Below are 21977 nucleotides of genomic sequence, written 5' to 3' on the forward strand. Positions count from 1 at the left end.
ACAACTCAGTAGAAAGAACAGCATTGAAAATGTTGAACAATTTAAAGAGCTTTCAAAAAAATTTTCTTTAGAATACTTAGTGACACTAAGATGTTCTTTCAATAGTTTACCGAAAAAAACAAGCATCTATTTTAACAAAATTGCAGTGCACATACCGTATAATAACATTTAGTGCTTCATATTCAACCACCATAGACTGTACATCTCCTTTAGTAAGTATTGTTTCCAAGGTAGAAATAATAGTGGACACCTAAGGAAATAAGAGGACAACATTAGAATGAGCACCTAAATACAAATATTTCCACGAGGAGCTGGAATTATTAAGTTTTGTTTCCCAGGACTGTGCCCTATGTTTGGACTACACTGGGTCTAGTCCTAACATTAGAGCAAACTGAGCAAGACTGACCAAACTGGAGTATTCTCACGATTTCTCCCGTATGCTGCTCCCCTGTTCTAGCAGAATTGCTCACATTGCAGCTTCTCTCTCAAGAGAAGCAATAATTTGTTGGCTCTCTTCCCTCTGTAGCTGCCCTTACAATTTTTCCAAGAACTTAGACCCTATACTTGGCTGTCAAATTTGATGGAAAACAATCTTCAGATTCAAAAGCTACTGAGTGGTGACCAAGAGATTGCACAAGTCTTATCTCCCTGGGAAATCAGGCCATGCACAAAGAAAAGCAAAGACACTTACCTCCTTTTTAACGATTTCAGAAGGAAACGCCTGCTTAGAGATCACCCAAAGTGCCCGAGTGCGAGTGTTTTTGTCTGAAGTTTTTATAGCAACACTGTTCACCGTTAAAAGCAAGTCTCGTATTTCAGTTGCTGAAAACAGAATGCACAGCCCTCAAATTCTGTTCAGGCATTTCTAATCAGCTTCTTAGCAAGTTTGGGGTCATTTTGCTCAGTTAACATTATTAAAGATCCATTCAACTAGAAGTTGTTTTAAACTGAAAGAGAGGAGATTTAGATGAGATATTGGGAAGAAGTTCTTTCCTGTGCGGGTGGTGAGCCCCTGGCACAGGTTGCCCAGAGAAGCTGTGGCTGCCCCATCCCCGGAGGTGTTCAAGGCCGGGTTGGACGGGGCTTGGAGCAACCTGGGCTGGGGGGAGGTGGCCCTGCCCAGGGCAGGGGCGGGGGGGGGTTGTAACTAGATGATCTTCAAGCCGTCTTCCAACTCTAACCATTCTATGATTCTATGAAACCCCAATGGACATAGTTTAATGTCTTAAATGGTACTTTTTGGCAACGTTTGGAAATTCCTATCAAAATAAACTAGCAAAAAAGCTCAAAATGTATTAATATACAGATACTATTAATGTAGTACATCTGTATTACCTTTATAAGGAACCACAAAACCATAAAATTAGAAGACAATTTTACCTAAAAACACTAGAGCTAAAGATTAAATATCTAATTATTTGAAATTTCTTGGATTTCCAGTGAATTTTGGAGCACTGTGTTGAGTCAATTTCACCGCAATAGTGACATACATGAATTCATCTCAGGGTCTACAAAAGGCTTTAGCAATGAAGAGGGTGGCAAATCTGTAGCTGAGGTAACAGCAAGCTTATTACATAAAAAAAGAGTAAGACTAACATAGGACTTATGCAACCAGAAAGAGAGATGGAGAAGTCATGCATTCCTTTAAAATTCAAAGCTAATGAAGCCTGGTTTCTTACTAATTTGGGCTTTGGAGGTAAACAATCTCACTATCAGAGAAACAAACTCACATACGCTCCTTTCCTCAATCAACAGTACAAAAGTATGCTCTTTGTCCTCCCTCCCTAACTCTCCACTGTTTTCAGGACTTTATTTTTGAAATCTGACATTCTCTAACAAAACTGAATGTAATTTATCAACTGGTTAAAAAAAGAGTTATGGAGGAAACGAAAAGGACCACACAGACATTAAAACAGATGCCTCATTCTCACAGGAAATCAGGCTACATTATGTATAATAGGAAAGTAAGTCACACTGAAAAACTGAGTAGAAGAACCGAAAGAACCGATTTCAATAAACAGAATGGCAGTCACATGAAAAAATGCTCTCTGCACATCCACATATATGATTTTGTTCAGTCTTGCCCGAGGTTAAGTTTCTCTCTAATAAAGGTCATTTCAGAGCATTTGCCAAAGAGTATTTAACACTCCTCAGAAGAAAAAGAAAGAATAATTGACAGTATGTCATTTGTTACTACCATTTGAAGAGTCACTATAGACTCCGGCACCATCAAGGCACCACACAACAGCCAGATCACAATACATTTCCTTCTGTGCCCACAGAAGGGAACCTTAGCTTAACCGCCTTCCACCACCACACAACCGATCTGACACACACCCACAGACAGCTGACACTGAGCAGCTTCTGGTCATGTTATATATGCCTGACCCCTAGAACGTGTAACAGGTATCTCATGAGGATCAGCTTGGACATTAGCTCTCCCCTATTAACAAAATCCAGTGTTTTACCTTGATGCAGAGCCTCAAGTTCTCAGCAGCACAACCTTTCATTAAAGGTATTTGGCACTTTCTAGGAATGCAGGTCATATGATTTTGGATTACTTTAAATTAGTTTAATATCAATTATTTACCAGCAAAATATTTGGGATTGGACTAGATGACTTTTAAAGGTCCCTTCCAACCAAAACCAATCTATGATTTAATATAACAACCAGGAATCACCAGGTCAAGGCTGGAAAACACCAAAACCCACTACTACGCATACCCAAATTCCACAAACAAAAAAGCATTCTTCATTCTTTTTCCACCTGGACATATTTTTTTATTACTAATTCCACAAAACTAATTACAGTACCTAACTGCTAAAAAAGCATTTAGTGAAACTAGAAGTTAGTAAAACAGTACAAGAGCATGAAAAAAAAAAAAATGACAATTTTTTTGTACAAGACAGAATTAGTGAACTAATCACACTGCTCATGCTAGAGACAAAACCACTGCACCACTTGGGAAGTGTAAACTTTGTCAAAATTAAAGCATACACTAACAAAGACAAAGAAAGAACTCAGATATACATATACACGCACACATTACCAGCATCCACACTGATTTGCTTACCAGATAATTCAGATGTAATAGTTGAATTAAAAACGCAGAAACCTAATGCCTGTAATGCTGCATTACTTAGCTCTGAGTTTTGACTAGAAATGTGTGCCTGAAAAAAAAAAAAACATATACATAAATGTCTCAGTTTACAGAAGTAGCTGTGAAGTATTGTCTTGGTATCAACACTTCTTAATGAAGCAAGAGCTGTCAAAAACAAACACTTGATGAAAAATGCACCCATGTAGGAAACCCTCCCCGATTACATGCACTCCAAATCAATAAAACAGTTTGAGGTTCTGAAGATGTTTTTGCTCTCTGTAATTTAGATATCTTTACTGAATTAAGTTCTAAACATCCAAAGTTCTTTACGTCTTGTAACGTACTTGCTATGTACTTCACTCTCTAATTGTTTTTAAACATCTAAAACAGACAGGAAAAAAAGATGGCTAAGAATAGTCTTTACATTAATCTTAAATAAAAAATTTATTGGCATTTACTGCATATTCCAATTCTCTGAAGTGTTTCTAAAGGCAGGCAGAACACGTTATATCTCTTCTGGCTGAAAGATCAGATTTGACAGCGTAACACTGCCTGAACATATACAAGATCCTGTCTTTTATTTTTTCTGTTGTAATTTCTAGTAACATGGGAGATACATTTTTCCAACAAACCCTTACTGCTATGTCCCTAGCTTCAATTCTTATTAAATGAATTGGAATTCAGGTCTTACAATGGCCACTGACCTTGACCACCTAAACATACCTTTGTTCACTGAAGTGCAGAAAATTGAATGGGAAAGACATACCTTAAATACTTTGCAAAGTTGAGGAAAGTGTCTTCCGACATCTGCAGCAAATTCTTTGCCTTCCTCACCCGTCAAGCGACTTTAAGGAGCAGAAGGGAAAACAAGCAATATTCACAGGTTAAACATGTTATAACTGACATACCTTTTAACTTCTAATACACGATTCATTATCTAGTACAGAACCATTTCTTTCCTTAGAAAGCTAAAAACACGACAGTGAAGAAGTTATAGAGCAAAAATGCCAGTCACCACAGTTGGTCTGACATATCAGTAAAATACCATACTATAAAGTACATGAGTCCTAGTATATCAGAAAAAGTGAAATAACTAATGACCCATTTTGTAGGTTTGTAAAAAACATTGACAGGTTTTCACATTTTATCAACTTTTATAAAAACATTAGAAGTTAATATGCAAACTCTAAATGACTGCTGAAAATTACAGATACTTTCCACAGAAATATAAGAGCTTAAAAAGCACTCAAAAGCAGTTCTAGAATGCAAGTTCCCCACTCCAGGAAAATTCTGGTTTGACAACTAGCAGCGATTACTTTGCCTATATCCAGAGAACACCCATACAGAAACGTTTTATAGGATAAGTATATCTTTAACTGATCCGTTTCACACAGCAAAACCCAACCATACTAAGTGCAATCACCCAGAAGACAACCTGAGAAATCAGTTGCTGCTTAATACTATCTTTAAGTTAGACTATTTTTTTTTATCAATTACTGGAAGCTTGTAAAATCTTATAGTGTGATCAGTATCACTGATATCTAAGCAGCTAGACCTTTAAAAGTTACTACAAAACTGAAAGGCAGGAACTCAAGGGAGATACCGATGGAAAGAGATAATGCCTCTGAATATATACGCTAACGAATTCGAGAGATCCAGGTAAAAGTAGAACCTCATGGGTAAGAAGTACCTTCCAGAAAGAAACGCAATTAAGGGAAGACACAATCATTCAAAAACACGAAAAACACAACAAACCTAACCCTTCTAATCACATAAACGAAATGGAAGTCTTCTTTCAGTAGGGAAAAAAGTTATTATTTCCCAACATTCCTTCGCCCATCTCCGCCTTGCCCCAGGAAACGTAGGAGAGGTTCTGGGATGAGCAGACACCCAGAAGACTCCCGCCTTCCCCCGGCTCCATGCCGACAGGTTTCCCGCGATCTCCAGCCAACGGCCACGCAGCCCCAAGCCCTGCAGCCCTCCCCACCGCCCGAATTTCAGGCCGGACAGAGACCTCCCTCCCTGCCCCGCCGCAGCAGCAGCAGCGCATATCCGGGCGTCCCTCTCCCGTGCCGCGGCCCGGGCCACGCGGGCCGGCCCTGCACACCGCCGCCCCCCCCCGCTGGCGGGGAACCACACAGGCCGAGGGCGGCCGCCGTCCCCTCAGGCAGCGCGGGCCTCCCCGCTCCCCTCACGATGCCGGGGGAAGGCGGCCCCGGCCCGCACTCACTTGGCGATAGTGAGATGCGCGTCGGTGAGGTCCCCCGGCGGAGCAGCCGGGTCCTCCAGGGTCTCCAGCAGGGGCTGCAGGTTGGGGCAGGCGGCAGGAGCGCTCATGGTGCGGCGGGCGGAGACCGGGCAGCCCGGTGCCGCCAGCCCCGAGCCCAGCCGTCCCCCAGGCTAAGATGGCGGCAGGCGGGACTGGCGCCGCGCGAGCCCGGGCTGCGCCGGCTCAGCCAATGGAGAGCGAGGAGAGGCGGGGCCGACGGCCGAACCGGAGGACATCGAACGGCACCAGGCATTCCCTCCGCGCGCGGCGGAGCGCGGAGCGATGGATCGTTTCCCGCGCCTGGCGGGCACCGCCCCCGGTGGGCACCGCCCCTCGTCGCCGATTGGTGGAGAGGGGCGCGAGGGGCTGTCTGTCTGTCTCCTCAGGCAGCCGCTCGCGCCCTTCCTTGGCTGTGCGCGTGCGGCCCTCCCAGGAGCCCCTTCACACTGCAAATCATTGACTCATAGACTCATGGAACGGTTTGGGTTGGAAAGGACTTTAAAGACCATCTCGTTCCACCCACCAGAGGGGAGCAGAGGGGCACAATCCCCCCTCGCCCTGCTGGCCACGCTGCGGGGGATGCAGCCCGGGGTGCTGGGGGCTCGCTGGGCTGCCAGCGCACATTGCCGGCTCATGGTGAGCTTCTCATGCACCACCACCCCCAAGTCCTTCTCCTCAGGGCTGCTCTCCAGCCATTCTCTGCCTGGCCTGTATTTGTGCTTGGGATTGCCCTGGCCCATGTGCAGGACCTTGCACTTGGCCATGTTTAGCTTCATGAGTCTGGCATGGGTCCACCTCTCAAGCCAAATCATTTATTTGTGACTGGAAAATAATCTGTAGACCTCCCAGAGCTGTTCAGCAGTTGGAGTGGAGCTCCAGCTCCACAGAAACCTGCCTGCATAAACCTGGAATGCCTTCAGACCCGAATATGTGGGTCAGCACTGTGGAATGTGTACCCACAACCATTTCCAGTTGTTTTTTTTGGTTTCCAAGTAGGTGCTGGATTTCTGAATGGCAGGGAAATATGAGCACAACAGCGAGTGCCCGGGGTCTTTGCTCCCGGCCATGGCTGCAGCACCACACGCTGCCCAACATCCGCTGCCGTTGTCTCCGGGTGGGAGACGTTAGTGCCTGGCAGTGCACAGTATATCTCATGTCGCCATAAAACCACCAAGAGGGAACAAGTGATGGATGCGTGGTGAATTACCTCAGGGCATTTGTGGGTGTAATGTGAAATAACAGCAGTGGCCACAAATCTGAAGTGTGGAGAAACCCATTTTATCAGGGATAGAGATAGGCCTGAGCAGTAACGTTAATGGCTGATGCTTTCTTAGTCACCCACAGGGCTTCATAGTGGTGTTGGAGATGCTTGGCAGGAGCGCCTGTCCTGGAAAAAAACTTTTCCCCAAACAGCATCACCCCTCCGGCCCTATGGGGGTTCCCAGACAGGCAGACATGCCCTGTACACCCCTTGGTTCTGATCCATACCAGTTCAAGACCTGTGGCTTCTCAATTAAAGAAACAAAAAAAAAGCCAAAACCAACAAAAAAACCCACCCTAGGTCATAAACAAAATGTTAACTGTTCTCTTCACATGTTTTCTTTATTAACAAACACTTTTGGTCATCTTGGAGAACTGGAATGACATTTTGTAACAGGAAGATTTTAACAGGTTTAGTCAGTCCACCCGATGGCAGGATTAAAAAGCACCAGTAGGTTTTAGGTGTGGCTTGATCCCATTAAACCCAGTGATACGAACTTTGTTTCCTGGCGCTCACAGGAAATAATAGCATTATATAAAGCATGAATAAAGTCTTGGAAATGACAGGGAGAGAAGCTGCAGTGCAAGCTGCAACATTGTTCTCCAGTATAGCTGGGAAGCAGGATCGTATTCCTGATGAAATTATAACAATAAAAGCTCAAAGAATAAATAAATGTAAAGAACCAAGAATTGGAATAAATAAAGCAAAGATCCGTCTTACTTGCTTAACATTCTCCTCCTCCTGTGCAAAACTCCATCTGAGGAATTCACAATGCTCGAAACAAAAAATAATTCACAGGAAGATTCTCAGTGGGCATTAGACTTCAGCAGATCTGGCGTCAGGAAAACATGCAGAGCAAAAGAAACTCTTAAAACTTATTTACCGCTTTAAATCAAGAAAAATGCTTCAAAGTCTGAAAAGTTCTCAAGAAATGAAAATAATTCATTGGCAACTCAGGACACAATTAAAACAGAGGTAGCTTTAATGCTGCTTCAGACTGAGGAATTTAAACTGAAGTTAAAAACATATGGAGAAGGATTTATGTTCATCAATTCAAAATAGTACAGTCGTCTTAAAACCCGTGTAAACAACATACAGCATCTCGACAGTATCTTCTGAACGGATTTGCCGTCACTTGGTTAGCGATTCCTTCTGGTGCTTCACCTCACCAGTTTTATTACCGTCTTTCGTTTGATTCTTTACTAAGTGAAATCAGAGAAGTAAAAGGACTTGAACATCTCTTCTCTGGATGAGGAAAACCTGACAAAATTCATTGAGTAGTTTCTGATTCATCTCACAGCAAAATTATGATGATGATAATATAATTGATTCTGTGCTGTTCATGCTGCTTCCCAATCTTATGACTTCAATTACATGGGTGGCTGCTAGGCCACCCACAAGATGAATTTATGTATCTTAAAAATAAGCTTATTCTAAACAAAAATAAGGATAGAACAGCATATTACATTTAAAAATAATTGAAAAGGTCCCACAAAAAGTTTGTTCAAATGGTGCAAGAAATGAGGAGAAGGAATAGTTAATATAGAAAAATAATTTTAAAATCTTTGGTAACAGTGAACTTTTCAGATTTTTACAGTACTTGTAATGTAAAAATAGTCTTCTATTATTCATGTAAGTATATTTTATAATTTATTTCCTAGTATACTTTATTAACAAAACTTATATAAAAGCAGAAAATAAAAAGTTGGAAAGATATGAAGAAAATGTGTTATCTGAAGAAACAAGTATCTGAATTGGGTTCTAAAACATGTCTCTTCGCGAGTGTATCTTGTTATTCTGCTCACATAATACCAAATTTCCCAGATAAGAAGTTTGTTTTTCCTTGGGATGTTGTATTCTTTCCATCATTTGACTTTAAGGGTGTATCCATAGTAATGTATCTAATTTGAAAACCACCAGCAGTCACTGAGGCATCTGTCAAAAACTTCAAGGTCATAACATTGCCTGGGACAAGAAAAAGAAAAACAAAGGTTAGGTTTTTGGGTGGCATATTTCAGAGTTATTTTTAAAGTGCTCTTTCTTGCTTGCTTCCAAGATCCTTAGAGCAATCCACCTGGTCTGTCTACTTCCCAGCTGTGGCCTGGGAGGATTCTAGTTCCATTGTCCCCACGGAAAACCAGGCAGATTTTCATCAGTTGTCTTTGTTTGCAGAGCCCAGAAGTTGATAAAGTTTTGCTGTACCCAGTGCTTTCTGCAAAGCATTTCCCGTTCTTTAAAATGCTGCTGTGCTTCACTCTACCTGTGAAATGTCACGCTTCCTGTGTGAGCCACATCTGGCATAGAGCCTCATGGACTCATGGATCTCTAGGTGACACAGGGGCGAGGCTGCTACATCGCTGCCCCATAAGTGTCATCTGTTCGTCTCCACCAGGACCATGTAAACAGGGAGATCAGGGATGGCACAATTCAACTTTGCTGTTCTCTTTCTGCTGATTACAGCAGTAGCTGGAGCATGGTAATGTGAGTTTCTGCACAGACTATCCATAGACTATCCTGGGAAACGTGGCTACATCCTTGCACAGGGAGCTGGCGTGACATCTGCGCTACAGCGACTTCACGACACTTGAGCAAAGACGGGTAAAAGTGGTTTTGATTGACATGTAATCAGACCTCGACCTGCTGTTTAAGCATACACACAGAATAATGTCTATAACAGGCTTTGGAACTGTTCTCGCAATCCTTGCTCTTGAAATGGGAAAAATTGGTGCATGAAGATTGTGTGCACGGGTAGGGCTCGGTTACCGATTGCAGATCCGCTGAACGAAAGCTCTGCACCGCGTGTAGGTGTACTACCTCTGTAAGGCCAGCAGGATGCACCCTGGTTATCTGCTAACTGGGCTTTTTTTTTTCCTCTATGTTTATTTAGAATTGCATTGATGAAAGAGCACGCTGGCAGTTTTGAATAGCAGTTTATGACATGAAGCAGAGATTGTGTCTTTGGCCATCTTAACGATATATTATTAGAAAGTAGGGACAAAAGGTGATTTTGGCTGATTTTTTTTTTAACCATGAAGAGTGCAAATATATTACCTGTACTAATGATATCATCTGGCAACTCATCTCCACAAAACCTGGAAAAAGATATAAATGGTCATTACTAAATGATCCAGCAAATATGCCATACCCGCGCTATACAGGGACCTGCACGGGATGGTGGCTCGCAGGCTGTACTCTCCTTTGGAGCTGTGGCTCCTGGGGCTAAATTGGTTATAGGTACGCAGTAATCGCCTAAAGAATTTTTGTCATTATCTTATAGTTAGGTCAGGGGGGGACGGAAATGCAGGAAACATTTTTCAATATATGCAGGAAGTAAATGATGCAAAACAAGAAAAAGAGCAATTTGACAAGGCATTGAGGAAAAGAACAATGGCCCAAGGCCAAGGAAGAACATTGTCAAATTTATCTGTAAAGACAAAACAAATGGACTATATCCTTGCTTTGCTATACATGATTTGTAGAGAGGATGTGAAAAGCGTCAGGAATTGGGAAGTGTTTTTATCACTTTTTCTGGTTTACTGGAAAATTGAGGTATTTCATATGAAAATATGACTGCTAAAGGACAAACAAAAAGATGCATCAAGGAAAAGAAAGTGAAAATTAAGCAAAGAGGGAAACGAAATCTAGAAGAGAGATGATATATAACACTTCTGATTTTGTTAGAAAGTATTGTACTTCTGAAGCAAATAGTAATTTAAATTAAATACATTTTTGCTAACAGTTTGCCCCTCTCCTTTCAATTAAAGCAAATACAAGATGCTGTTTGAGATTGTCAAGAGTTGTTCCTGTAAAATGACAGAGAATTAAGATAAACAGCTAACTAAAAAGTCTTGCAGCTTTCTTTCATGTAATTTAACAAAGCAGAAAGGGGCAAAGCGAAATTCTCTGAAACACTTTACAGGCCTGTGTTAATGAAAGTAAAGTAAATTGCCAGGAACAATAAGTTCTATTGCTACAGAGGTGGTAATTGGATAAGGCAATACAGTGTTCTTCTGAAGTAATGTTTTGGGGGAAAAAAGTTAAATCATTTGATTATTTGCATATTAAAGCTGGAATTGCTTTACCTGCCCACAAAGCCATTGATATCATCATAGCTATCATAGATTTCCAAGAAATCAGCCATACAAGCAGTGTCATCTTCGACATCAAACTCTAGAAACTGTAGATGAATACGTTGTCCATACTTTACTCTAATATGCCAGTAGCAAATTTGCTCATTTTCATACTCATTTGGGTAGCCCGGTGACTTAAAAACATGTTTTGAATCTGTGAAGACTCCACCACATTCTTTTCCTAAGAGAAAAATAAAAACATCAGAGCTTAAGTATTCATTCTGGATATGGCTATGGTTTAAATCTTCATGCACTTTGACCCAGCAGATCCGTAGAAAATCACATCGGAACACCCAGCGTGATAGCACTTTTCATATATTTAAGCACTCAGCATTCACAAGAAATGTCAGTCATTGCTAGCTTTTGGGAGTGAACACTTTGGAAACAAGAGGCGTGATGCAAAACTCACTGAATTCAGAGGAAAAGCTTTCATTGACTTCAGTGGACTTTGGGCCAGAGCTAAGTGTTTTATGTAAAAGGCATTTGAGGTTTCTGGCTATGTCAAACTGTAAGCTTTACAGCTGTACTTGCAAGTCACCCTGGCATTCAGTTTCTTTTATCCTTTCTTCTTAAATAACCTCTTCAAAGTGTGTGTTCCACAAGAAAACTCACAAAGGCTAGTGATCACACACATTGCATTGTATTCCTGTTATTGCTGCAGCTCTTCACTCCCTTTGGAATGTCTCCTTTGGGACAAAAAACACTGATTCCAGTTTGATTCAGTGACCATTTGAACTTTACCAGCTCCCTGATAGTGGGACAAACAAACTTGGGGACCTTACATGGCCTGACTTTAGGATTTGTCATAGTTGCCTGAGTTCAGACCTGGAGGAGAAGGAGGTACTTTCTAAGGGTGATTCAGGGTTCCTGAGTTAGGAGCCTTAAGCTGGATAGTGTGATAAACCCTCTTCAAATGCACATTGTCCACAAGTCCTGTACTTTTCAGCTCCAGCTCATTGCTAGGTTGGATGTAGATTTCAAACACGAAAACAGTTTCACAGGTCCCTCTTGACATCTTTAGCATCCTAGAGAAGAGCACAGGCTCAATTCAATCAGAGATTTGTCTTTGTTCCCCCTGGCTACTTGTCTCCCACCTGCAAGCGGACAACTCCGCCAGGCTTTGTAGCAGACTGTCCATCAAGCGTGAACACATATCCTTTATGGGGGTGACTCAGGCTGCTGAGTGTTGGCAGTTCTGGTTTCCTTTTGTCCTCTGACCAAACAGTACATTTGGAAAGTAACTACCTCTCAGCCCAGAGTTGAGGGCTGACAAAGGAGAAAGTCGGGCCGAAAGCTTACATGCAGTAATAACGAATGCAGTAGTCTCTCTTGCAGTTCTCTTTGTACGCTGAACATCTGTGAACGTCCCCCGCCCCACAGAGCTATTTGATTAACAACTGCACTGCTAACATAAACAAACTCAAACCCTCTGAGCACAAACAAAATGTGCACAGCTGTAATGACGTCACGAACAACTCCAAATTTTGGCTCTGCCAGGCAGGGTAGTACACTTGGAGTCGTAGGAGAGCCAAGCGGTGCACATAGAGGGAAGAGTGTGGCCAGTAGGTCGAGGGAGGTCATTCTCCCCCTCTACTCTGCACTGGTGAGGCCACAACTGCAATACTGTGTCCAGTTTGGGGCTCCCCAGTTCAAGAGGGACAGGGAACTGCTGGAGCGAGTCCAGCAAAGGGCAACTAAGATGATGAAGGGCTTGGAGCATCTGCCTTATGAGGAAAGGCTGAGAGAGCTGGGACTCTTTAGCCTGGAGAAGAGAAGGCTGAGGGGAGACCTTATTATGGCATACAAGTATCTAAAGGGTGGGCTGAAGGAGGATGGAGCCAGGCTCTTTTCAATGGTTCCCAGTGACAGGACGAGGGGCAATGGGCACAAGTTAGAACACAGGAAGTTCCGTTCAAATACACGGAAACACTTCTTTACGGTTCGGGTGACAGAGCACTGGCACAGGCTGCCCAGGGAGGTTGTGGAGTCCCCTTCCCTGGAGATTTTCAAGACCCGCCTGGATGCAGTCCTGAGTAATGTGCTCTGGGCAATCCTGCTTTAGCAGGGGAGTTGGACTAGATGATCTCTAGAGGTCCCTTCCAACTCTGATAATTCTGTGATTCTGTGATTCTGTGATAGTTAAGCTTCGCTTTTCTTGGTGCCTACTTTGTCTGTCTTCCCTGCTATATAAAGTGATAGCAAGCTAAACTGAAACAGCGGCCGTGTCAATATTGCAGTCATCTGCAGTGCAGTGAACGAGACATGTCCCGTATCTGGTGGAGTCTCATCAATCATGTCTGAACCATGTGGAGACCCACTTTTCTCCAGCAAGTCACACGTGCACACACGCACACACACACGGGACTGCTGGCAGCTGGATCTGTCAGATGTTTCAGTCCCAGACACGGCATGCATTTTCAAAAGTTGTTCTATCTCAGGCACAAGAAAGAAGGAATAAGGGTTAACACTAAATTTAGCCTGTTTACAGGCATATTATCTAGAAAATGGTTCCCATGTTAACCACCTCAGATTAGTTATTTAAATGAAATTGTAGGCTAAATGTGAACACTCTTACAGAAAACGAGACATTCACACATCACATTGGAAATATTACTTACCTTTTTAATCAACAACAGCATATGACTATATTTTTAGTTTCTGAAAGGACTTTGCTTAGGCCCAGTTATGTATGGTACAACGCAGTGCAGAGACACTGAGCGCTGAGCGAGCCAGATCAGCTATAGGTAATGGCAGAGGGGGCTTGGTGTAAGGCTCCAAATAAATTTGTATCAATATGCCCCCCTCCTCAGACAGTGTATTTATGGTACTGAAGCTAACTCAAGCAGAGCTGGCGTGCCTTTGCACAGCCAGATAGCATGGCGTGCGGTCATAATCTTAGACCCGAAGAGCAATGGGTTGTTTTTAAACACACCATTAGGGTTGTAGCAGTAGGCATCCCATCTCTCGCTTCTGTTGAGGCGAATCCCGTAATCAACAATACCAGTTTTTCCAAAGCCGCAGTTGGCTCCGGCTTTCACTATGGGATAACCAACTCGGCCCTTTGCCATCCAGCCAGCAGCACACACATGGAAACCTGCAACAGGCACAAAATGCGACATGGATGAGAGAAAGCAGTCCTAGGCAAGGCTCTCTGCTTTTTATTCAAGTAAGGAAAGTCTTACTCAAGCTGATCAATGACTTGGGTGTAATTGGCCTAACAGAAATTGAACTACAGGAAAGAACAGTGCTTTGAGAGGATAATTGTGAACACAGAATATTAAAATTGTATTGTGTTCTCCACAATATGATTATTAGTTCTTCATTTGAAAACAAAAATCAAATGCAGATGGACTATATATTTTCCCGGGTAGTGAGTTTTAAGTGCTGTACCAGCATTTGTAATCAAATTACGTATTGGATGAGTTATATGTGTTCTTTGTTTCCCTTTTGAAGTCATACAAGTTGGCTCAATCATATCTCAAGAGCTTGCAGCATTAAGTTCTGAGAGTGAATAAAATACTACATACAAAAGACAGCTAAGAAAACAAAGTTTTTACTTAAAATACTTTCAATTTAAATTTAAATACCTGAAATGCCTCAAGTATTTCTTGCTAAACAAAACAATCCTGTTAATGCATTTTGTGGCTGAGAACTTAAAAACAATAGCCAAAGAATGCAGTGTTATTTACTGTCTGATAGAGACCAATTCAATGTTTTCATCCAGACAAACTGGAACATATTTGTGGCGCCCTTGGACTATGAGCTACTCAGAAGAGACAAAAGTACCCTTTTTACATGTGTGCTGGTGCTGAGAGCCAGCTTCTGACTCAACGGCATAGCCTGCAAATTTCTAGAGTGGAGGATATTTTCCATTGTTTTTCCAATGCTCTGAATGGATTAATAATTTCTTATTAGGAATCAGATAGAAATACAGTAGAGCCCTCACTCAGCTCCGCTTTTCACTCCCAGCACGCCACTCTCTCTCTCTCAGAGCAGATATGGCTGGAATAAGCATTATGACAACATCTTGACTGGTGAGATGAAAAATAGCAGTGCACATTTACTATGGAAGCTCCCTGGGGACAAACGCCTTCCCCTGAAGCCCCCAGGTGCTGTATCTGGGGAGGTACCATTGCTTCCCAGCTCAGCCAGACGGCTCTCTGCTGGGTGCTGCTGGTTCCGGGACTGCGCTGCACCCAAAGCTCAGGGGGATGCGTAGCACTGTGTGCAGATGTTATCCCTGACAGCGCTGTAGGTCGTGCAGTCATGCTCTGCTACTGAGGGGGGAAATTGCATGCGACTTGGGCAAAAATCCAGGGAGTTTACAAGTCTCCCAGTCCCAGAGTTCATAGCGTTCGTGAAAATACAAGACTGGCAACGTTATGAATAAGCGATGTGAAAAGCAAACAGCCATGATTTTTTTCAAACCTATTTTTCTTGCCGCCTCCAGCTGCTGATACGTGGCTAGATGTCCTCCCTCGTATTCACAGACTGCTTTTGCTTCTGCATAGGTGAGCTGGTACTTCCCAGAGCGTGACTCCCTGTGATACACTCCAGCTGCTCGTTCTGTGGGACCAAAGCAATAAGTGATTTCAGTATTGTATCCCAGCTGGCCCACCCCCTGCGGTGCTCTCACCACCCCCACCAGTTTCCCCAAGACCTGCAAGTTGGGCTACTGGCCAGGTGAGACGAGAAACAAAATGTTCAGCTAGTGGCTGTGCCACTTGGAAAGCGTCAGGAAAATATGTCCCTCCCAACACAAAGACATGTTTTTGCAACCCAAAGGTATGTTTTTTCTTTGGGAGAAGTTTTGAACAACAGAGCCAGTCAGAGCTTATTGAGTTTTTGAACAACAGAAAATCAACAAACGCAGGGAAGGACTCCCCTAGGACTACTCAGAAGGCAGTAGTTATGGGAACGATCGGCTGGTGTCAGCATCACTAGTTCCGTGCATCCTATCTGACTCAGGGGAAGCTCCTTCTGGATTGCTATCACAGCACACTCTTGGATGTAACTTTAAGTGCTTTTGTAAGATGAATCAGAGCTTTGTTTTGAATCTCCAGAGAAGTTAAATCAGAGCTACTTGGACAGAAGAGAGGCAGAAACTGCAGGGAGTAAAAATGTGAAGTAAAAATATCTGAGCTTGTGTCACAAAGGGCAGGACCAGAACGATTGCTGGCTGACATTTTGGCTGCACAGAAAATTAATACACTTTCTTCATTATTTTTTTCTTTACTGTTGCAAGTAAAATATAAAGCAGCTTTCCAGGGAAACCTAGAAACTGTCAGTACTACTAAAAGTCGTATAATCTTTTCATGTTTCACTTGTCTGATGCCATATGTATGGAAATCTGTCTCAGAACCGATCTGCATCCCTAATATGAATGGCATTTTTGTTTAGATGTTTATTATATTTAGTATAATCTGAGAGAAATGGCTGTCTGTAGCTATCACTAGTCAACATGACTGAAAAAAGATGTGAAACAGGAAGCATTTTTTACAGTAGTTATTTGTACCATGGGAAAAAAAGAATGTCTTTTCTAGGGACATACTTAGAGTCAGTAGTTTTGGCTAGGTTAGGATATTTTTAAAAAAAAAACATGGTCACCACTGAATTGTGGTTAGCAATGGTGAGAACCCTTATTAGGCAGAGAATGACGTTTGCCAATGTAGTTTTTGGACCCACAGTCACTGGCCTGGCGCCCAGTGAAGTAAATGATACTGCTGACAATAGTCTCAGAAGACTGAGAGCTGCTTTCTGTAACATCACTGGGAATGTCACTGGCATGGGCACGGGATAACATATATTCCCTGGAAAAATCTTTCCAAATAAGCCAGTTCTGTTGTGAAGAAGAGTCACAACTAACAGCTGTGGAATAATCGTATGCTATATTAAAAAAAAAAATCTATTTTAATTAAAAATTTATTCATAGGAAGTATCATTTTTCATTCACTCAATAGTCTATCATGTCTAACCTAAGTCCACTCACTGCTTCTTTACGGTATCATTGTACTGGATTCATATGCCTGAATTGAAAATCCGAGTGCTACAGAAAAGAGCGCACCATTTCGCCTCACTGCGCACCCAGGGGACAACCTGGAACTGATGTTACTGATCACTGCAGCTCACAGGGAAATTAACTGAAAGGCAAATTGAAAAACACAGACTGTAGTCCTCGGGGTTAGCTGAGCTGCCCCACCTACACCGAGTCAAAGAGGAAGGGGCAGCTGAATTCTAAGGTTTGGTACCTTTGCAAAGGTGACCAGTCAGAGCCAAAGCAAGAGCAGTATTAAAGTTTATGGTCAGTGATGTCTGCTGGTAAAAGCCCCCCATCGCTCCGGCAGCCACCTTTGCAAGACCCACCCTGTTCCTTCCCTGTTCCTCCCCTGGAACTGCTGCTGGATGTACCACCAGGGATTTGTGGAGAATCGCCACTGCTTGCACTCATCACTCTTGGAGCTGACAGTAAAATCGTCTCATTTTTAGTTGTTCTTCTGGCTTTTTCATGTGGCAATATTGTTTTCAAATCTTATCCCTCGAAAGGTATCTACCCCCACTTCTTGATGCCAAAATGTCCCTGTGGACAGGCATCACATTTTTCAGAATATTGCTGGAAAAATCTGCTCTCCACAGTTCTTGCAAGGGCTGCTCTACCAACAGCAGCATCACCGAGTCTTCGGGCAACGTCTTGGTGGGTGGCGTCACCCTGCTGAGAGCAATCACCCATCTGCATCTCTGTTATTCCTTTGTAACATGACAAAAGTAGCCTTTGGAAAGATAGACCACACACACGTCCTCCACCAAGCTTTGAGATTTGCTGCTGGCTTGGCGTATCACAGTTTAATGATACAGTATTCCCTAATATAGCCTAATTAACTGATCAGATCTTTCACAGGCATTTTTTCCCCTCCCTTTTAATTCCATTAGGGGCTGTGCAGAAAGATAAATCGCATCAGCAAAACCAGACCTAGGTCGAAGCATCGTACTTATTAACTATTAATATGCATTTACATATTTATGTGTCTGTATATGTATATACAAACATACACATATTCACAGTCATACCTGAACACACACACTATTAGTCTTTATGGAGGCGATATCATGGCCATGTAGATAAACCTGCATGAAATTTTGTTTTTACTTGCAAGCACAAGCGCATGCCTACCACTGTAAATGCACACCGATCAAGTACCATGGGCCCAGCACTACAGGGTACGACGCGTCCCAGCCTCAGCTCAGCACCTTCTCTGATGGGGGATTCTGCTTGTTGGCTGCTCTCTTTATCTGACCTGCTTGAAATCTCTTCCTGGACAACAGTGAGAACTTTCAGCAAAGTTCTTCCTTTCTTTGACTGGAAACCTGCATAATGGGACTGTTCTCTCAGGGATTTCTCCTCTCACTTTTCTTCTTTGGTTCTTACTCAAAAGATCATGGGCTACATAGCTGACAGGACACGTTTCTGCCAACTCACATTTCTTAAAATCTCTCCTCGAAGTCCAGAGACAGCAGGATCCTGCAAGGACAATGACCCTCTACTCACCCACAGCAGTAGGAGATGGTAATATGTAGCCAACCTCTTCTGCACGAACACAATAAGAATGAGATTTGGCCTAATACAGTTCCCTCAACATGCATGGCACAAATGCTAAATGCTAAATACTAAATACTAAATAAAAATAAATATTTAACTTTTAAGCAGAGGATGGCCACGTAGTTACTGGCATGGGCCTCTGCTAACGCACGGTCATACTCAGAGTACTGCACCAAATGGGGTAGGTATGGTCCCTAAACCACACTGACACACAGTGTGGGAACAGGGACGAAATTCGGAACACGAGAAGCGGAGCAGCTGTTCTGGGAAACCTGCTTCATGGTGCTAAGAACTGGCACTCAAATAAATGCATGAGTATACTTAGGCAAGACCACTCCGATCCTCTCATCAGTTTACAATAAACCTTTGGTTATAATATGCTTGTGTCAAAAATGAGCAGCAATAAAATTCCATTCACACAAGAAAGACACTAACAGGAAGGCGATACCGTCAGTGGCAGCAGGACTGCGTGCTTCCTGAGAAAACAAAAGATGCTTTGTAACAAGAAAAAAAGTAAAAGACATGAGCATTTCTAGACTGGCATTAATTGAAGTTTTCATATTTGTGGTAATGATTTCTTGAGGAAGAAAGGTAAAATGCAAAACTCTCCTCATTTTCAATTTAGTCTTTATAGTGCTTTATCAGAAGAAGAGGAGATAAGCAAAGCTCAGATGTCACTGGGCATTCCTAGCCTTTATTCAGGGGACAGGGTCTTGCTTTAATGCTCCTGCATAGTGAGTATGAGATTGGGGTTACTTGTTTTACTGTTCAATTACACTATTTTTTTAAAATACAAAGATGCATAAATCACATGGCTGTGATTTTGCCGAGTTTTTCTTAATTTATATATAATGTCACTGAATTCCATTGGTAATTCAATTAACTGCATTTTGAGGTTTGTTTCAACAATTGTACTGCTGTAGTTACACTAGATGGTGCATTTCTAAAGGAGCTTCAACAGAGTCCTGGAGATAAGAAAGCAGAGTGGTTATTTCAAAGTGTCACACTTCCAGATTTTGCATGTGTTTGTTTATTTAGAGCAAGTCATAAGTTTTTACCTCACAGTTTATTTTTATTTGCTCTCATGGTAAATGCTAAAGGTGCAGCAAAACATAATTTTATTATGCATTCCAGTTAACTCTCTGTTTCTTCATTTTAAAGAAATGGATTTTTTTTCTTCAAATTGACTTCAATTCATAAAACTGCTCAACTGATCACTGTTATCACAAATTTACATTTATGCTACAGAAGCCCCTAAAGGCAACATCCAAGGTGGCAGCAGTTGTGGATATGCCAATATTGGCAAATAAACCACCCAGGACCCATTCTTGGGCCATGAGTGCAAGTGGCATGGTGTGGGCCTGAGCTCTCTTCCCTGGCATCGGGGTGGTCTCACCCAGGGACAGCCCGTGGCCCGGCTCTCCAGGGCGCTGCACTGGAGTACTCTCTAGAAAACCACTGGCTGGCTGAGAGCAAAACTGTGTCAGGGAGCACAGTTCAATGGTTCAACACAATGAATGGTTCAACCACAGACAGGACCTGTGCATGGCCACGTACTCGTCACTTGTGCGGGGACAGCCTGTACCGGCTACAGAAAAAGAGGGGCCTGACTCAGCAAGCCCCTTTGCTCATTGCTGCCACCACGTCCCTTCTATACGAGAATACCCATCACAGCCTGTACCAAATTCAGCTCCTCTGCCCCTGCTATCAGGGCTTAACACAGCCTAAATCCTACTTATCTTCTGTGTCTCCTTCCTGTTATTCCAGCCAAGAATGGAGCCAGGCTCTTCTCAGTAGCAACCAATGATAGGACAAGGGGTAATGGATTCAAGCTGGAACACAAGAGGTTCCACTTAAATTTGAGAAGAAACTTCTTCTCAGTGAGGGTGACAGAGCACTGGAACAGGCTGCCCAGGGAGGTTGTGGAGTCTCCTTCTCTGGAGACATTCAAAACTCGCCTGGACGCCTTCCTGTGCAACCTCATCTAGGTGTTCCTGCTCCGACAGGGGGGTTGGACTAGATGATCTTTTGAGGTCCCTTCCAATCCCTAGCATACTGTGATACTGTGAATACAAACTTCACTAATTTCTCACACAAACCTCTTCTCTGTCATCATTTTTTTGGATCGCAGCCCCTTGAGGTGGTGCTTGAAGCTGCCAAGCTGTCCTCCCTCAGCTCTCCCCCACCTGAGCGCCTTCAGCAACTATGGGACACAGCAGGCGTGCTCCAAGTTTAGAAGGAAAGAGAAGTCATTAAAAACGTTCAGTCAAATGGAAAACAATATAGATCACTTCTCCTTCTCATTTATGTTCCTGTTAGTTTACATGATCCTCTGAGAAGGGACCGGAGTCACGTGGTTGCTGCACCGGCTAATAGAGCGTGGCCACAATCCCTCATGAAACATCTACACACAACAGAAACGTGTACCGGCTCCAGGAGTGCCTTAGAATCCTTAAAGAAATACATAACATTCTAGAGAGGATAAAGGAGTTTGTAAATATGTGTCTATAAATGGGAGCACTCAGTGCATGTTTTTGTTTTGGCATCCTTTATGTGACTATATTCTGAATATCTTTTTCTGTTGTATTGGACAATTATAAAGATCTATAAAAGAACTTTAAGAGCTATTTAAACCCAGTTGAAGTGTAAGAAACTATTCCCGCAGCATCTTCTATAGCCCTTTTGTAATCTTCTCTCCACTGTTTAATGATGTGAACAAACCAACAGCCAAAACATATACATTTCTGTACTTTCCTAGAAACCTAGGAAATATTATCACTATTATTTCCAGATCATTTAGTTTCATATGTAGGACCCCAGGCATTTGAAGTATGTTCATGCAGAAAGTAATTCATTCCTTTGCCAAATGTTTCTTTTCATACGCGTTTTCCTTCATGAGAAGCAACTACTCTTTAACGCTGTTTTCACTTTACCTCATGCTGTAGGAAAATACATTCAGATGAAATATTCCATAACTACTTTTCCCTGCACTTCAGAGAAATAGTAAAAATAGTAAGCTCCCAAGGGCAAAACTTAAAGTCACTACTCAGTTAAAATGATAAAATAACCAAAGGGTTTTGCTAACATTAATGCATGGCTCAATTTTGTACCGTTAGGTGTTCATTTTTATACGGTTAGGCAAACACAGTGACTTTTGCAGCAAAACATTCATGATTAAATTATTTCTTACCTAACCAAATGGAGTTATGCAGCACTCCGTCCTTGAATCCCCATGCTTGAGCCTTGTCCCACAGCAGGGCAGAAAAGAAAATTAGTGCAATCATCTCTCCCGAACTATTAGGCTGTAAATATTCCCTGTTAAAACACTCAGGGTAACCTCTGCTAGCTGCTGGCTAGATCCTATTGGAACATCTGGAAGCCAGATCTTAAATAGTGCTTTCAGCTGTGAGGTCAGCAAGCCTGCTCCAATTGTGCTTGCTGTAGTATTATTACACAATTAAATGTGATGTCTGCAGTCGTCCATGTGACTCACTTTTGGCTCTCTTGATTCCCAGCGTGTCCAAGAAACCATTCTATCCCTCACTACTGCAGCACACATGAACACTTTTCAAGCCAAAGTCTGTTCATTCTTCAGCACTCACTGTCTTCAAATTCCATAAAA

General features: G+C 42.6%; 2 protein-coding genes across 2 annotated transcripts in view; both read right to left on the bottom strand.

Annotated features, from left to right (window-relative positions):
• The window catches only part of RIF1 (replication timing regulatory factor 1), a gene marked incomplete at its 5' end in the record, with an annotated part of 34794 nt that extends 29356 nt beyond the window's left edge, over positions 1–5438 (bottom strand). The window contains 5 exons of the mRNA XM_082483842.1: positions 156–250; positions 692–822; positions 3075–3171; positions 3868–3946; positions 5332–5438. Of these exons, the coding sequence (XP_082339968.1) occupies positions 156–250; positions 692–822; positions 3075–3171; positions 3868–3946; positions 5332–5438 (509 nt within the window). The remainder of the gene's footprint in view (positions 1–155; positions 251–691; positions 823–3074; positions 3172–3867; positions 3947–5331) is intronic.
• Positions 5439–8312: 2874 nt separating this feature from the next.
• On the bottom strand, positions 8313–21695 carry TNFAIP6 (TNF alpha induced protein 6). Its single transcript, XM_082484086.1, has 6 exons — positions 21546–21695; positions 15190–15327; positions 13694–13855; positions 10714–10942; positions 9683–9723; positions 8313–8596 (listed from the first exon to the last, which is right to left on the bottom strand). Exons 1-6 carry the CDS (start codon positions 21637–21639, stop codon positions 8433–8435), a joined length of 828 nt encoding a protein of 275 aa, XP_082340212.1. The 5' UTR covers positions 21640–21695; the 3' UTR covers positions 8313–8432.
• Positions 21696–21977: the final 282 nt, after the last annotated feature.

This window comes from Vanellus vanellus (assembly GCF_965231255.1).
Source record: "Vanellus vanellus genome assembly, chromosome: 5".
NCBI classification, from domain to species: domain Eukaryota; kingdom Metazoa; phylum Chordata; class Aves; order Charadriiformes; family Charadriidae; genus Vanellus; species Vanellus vanellus.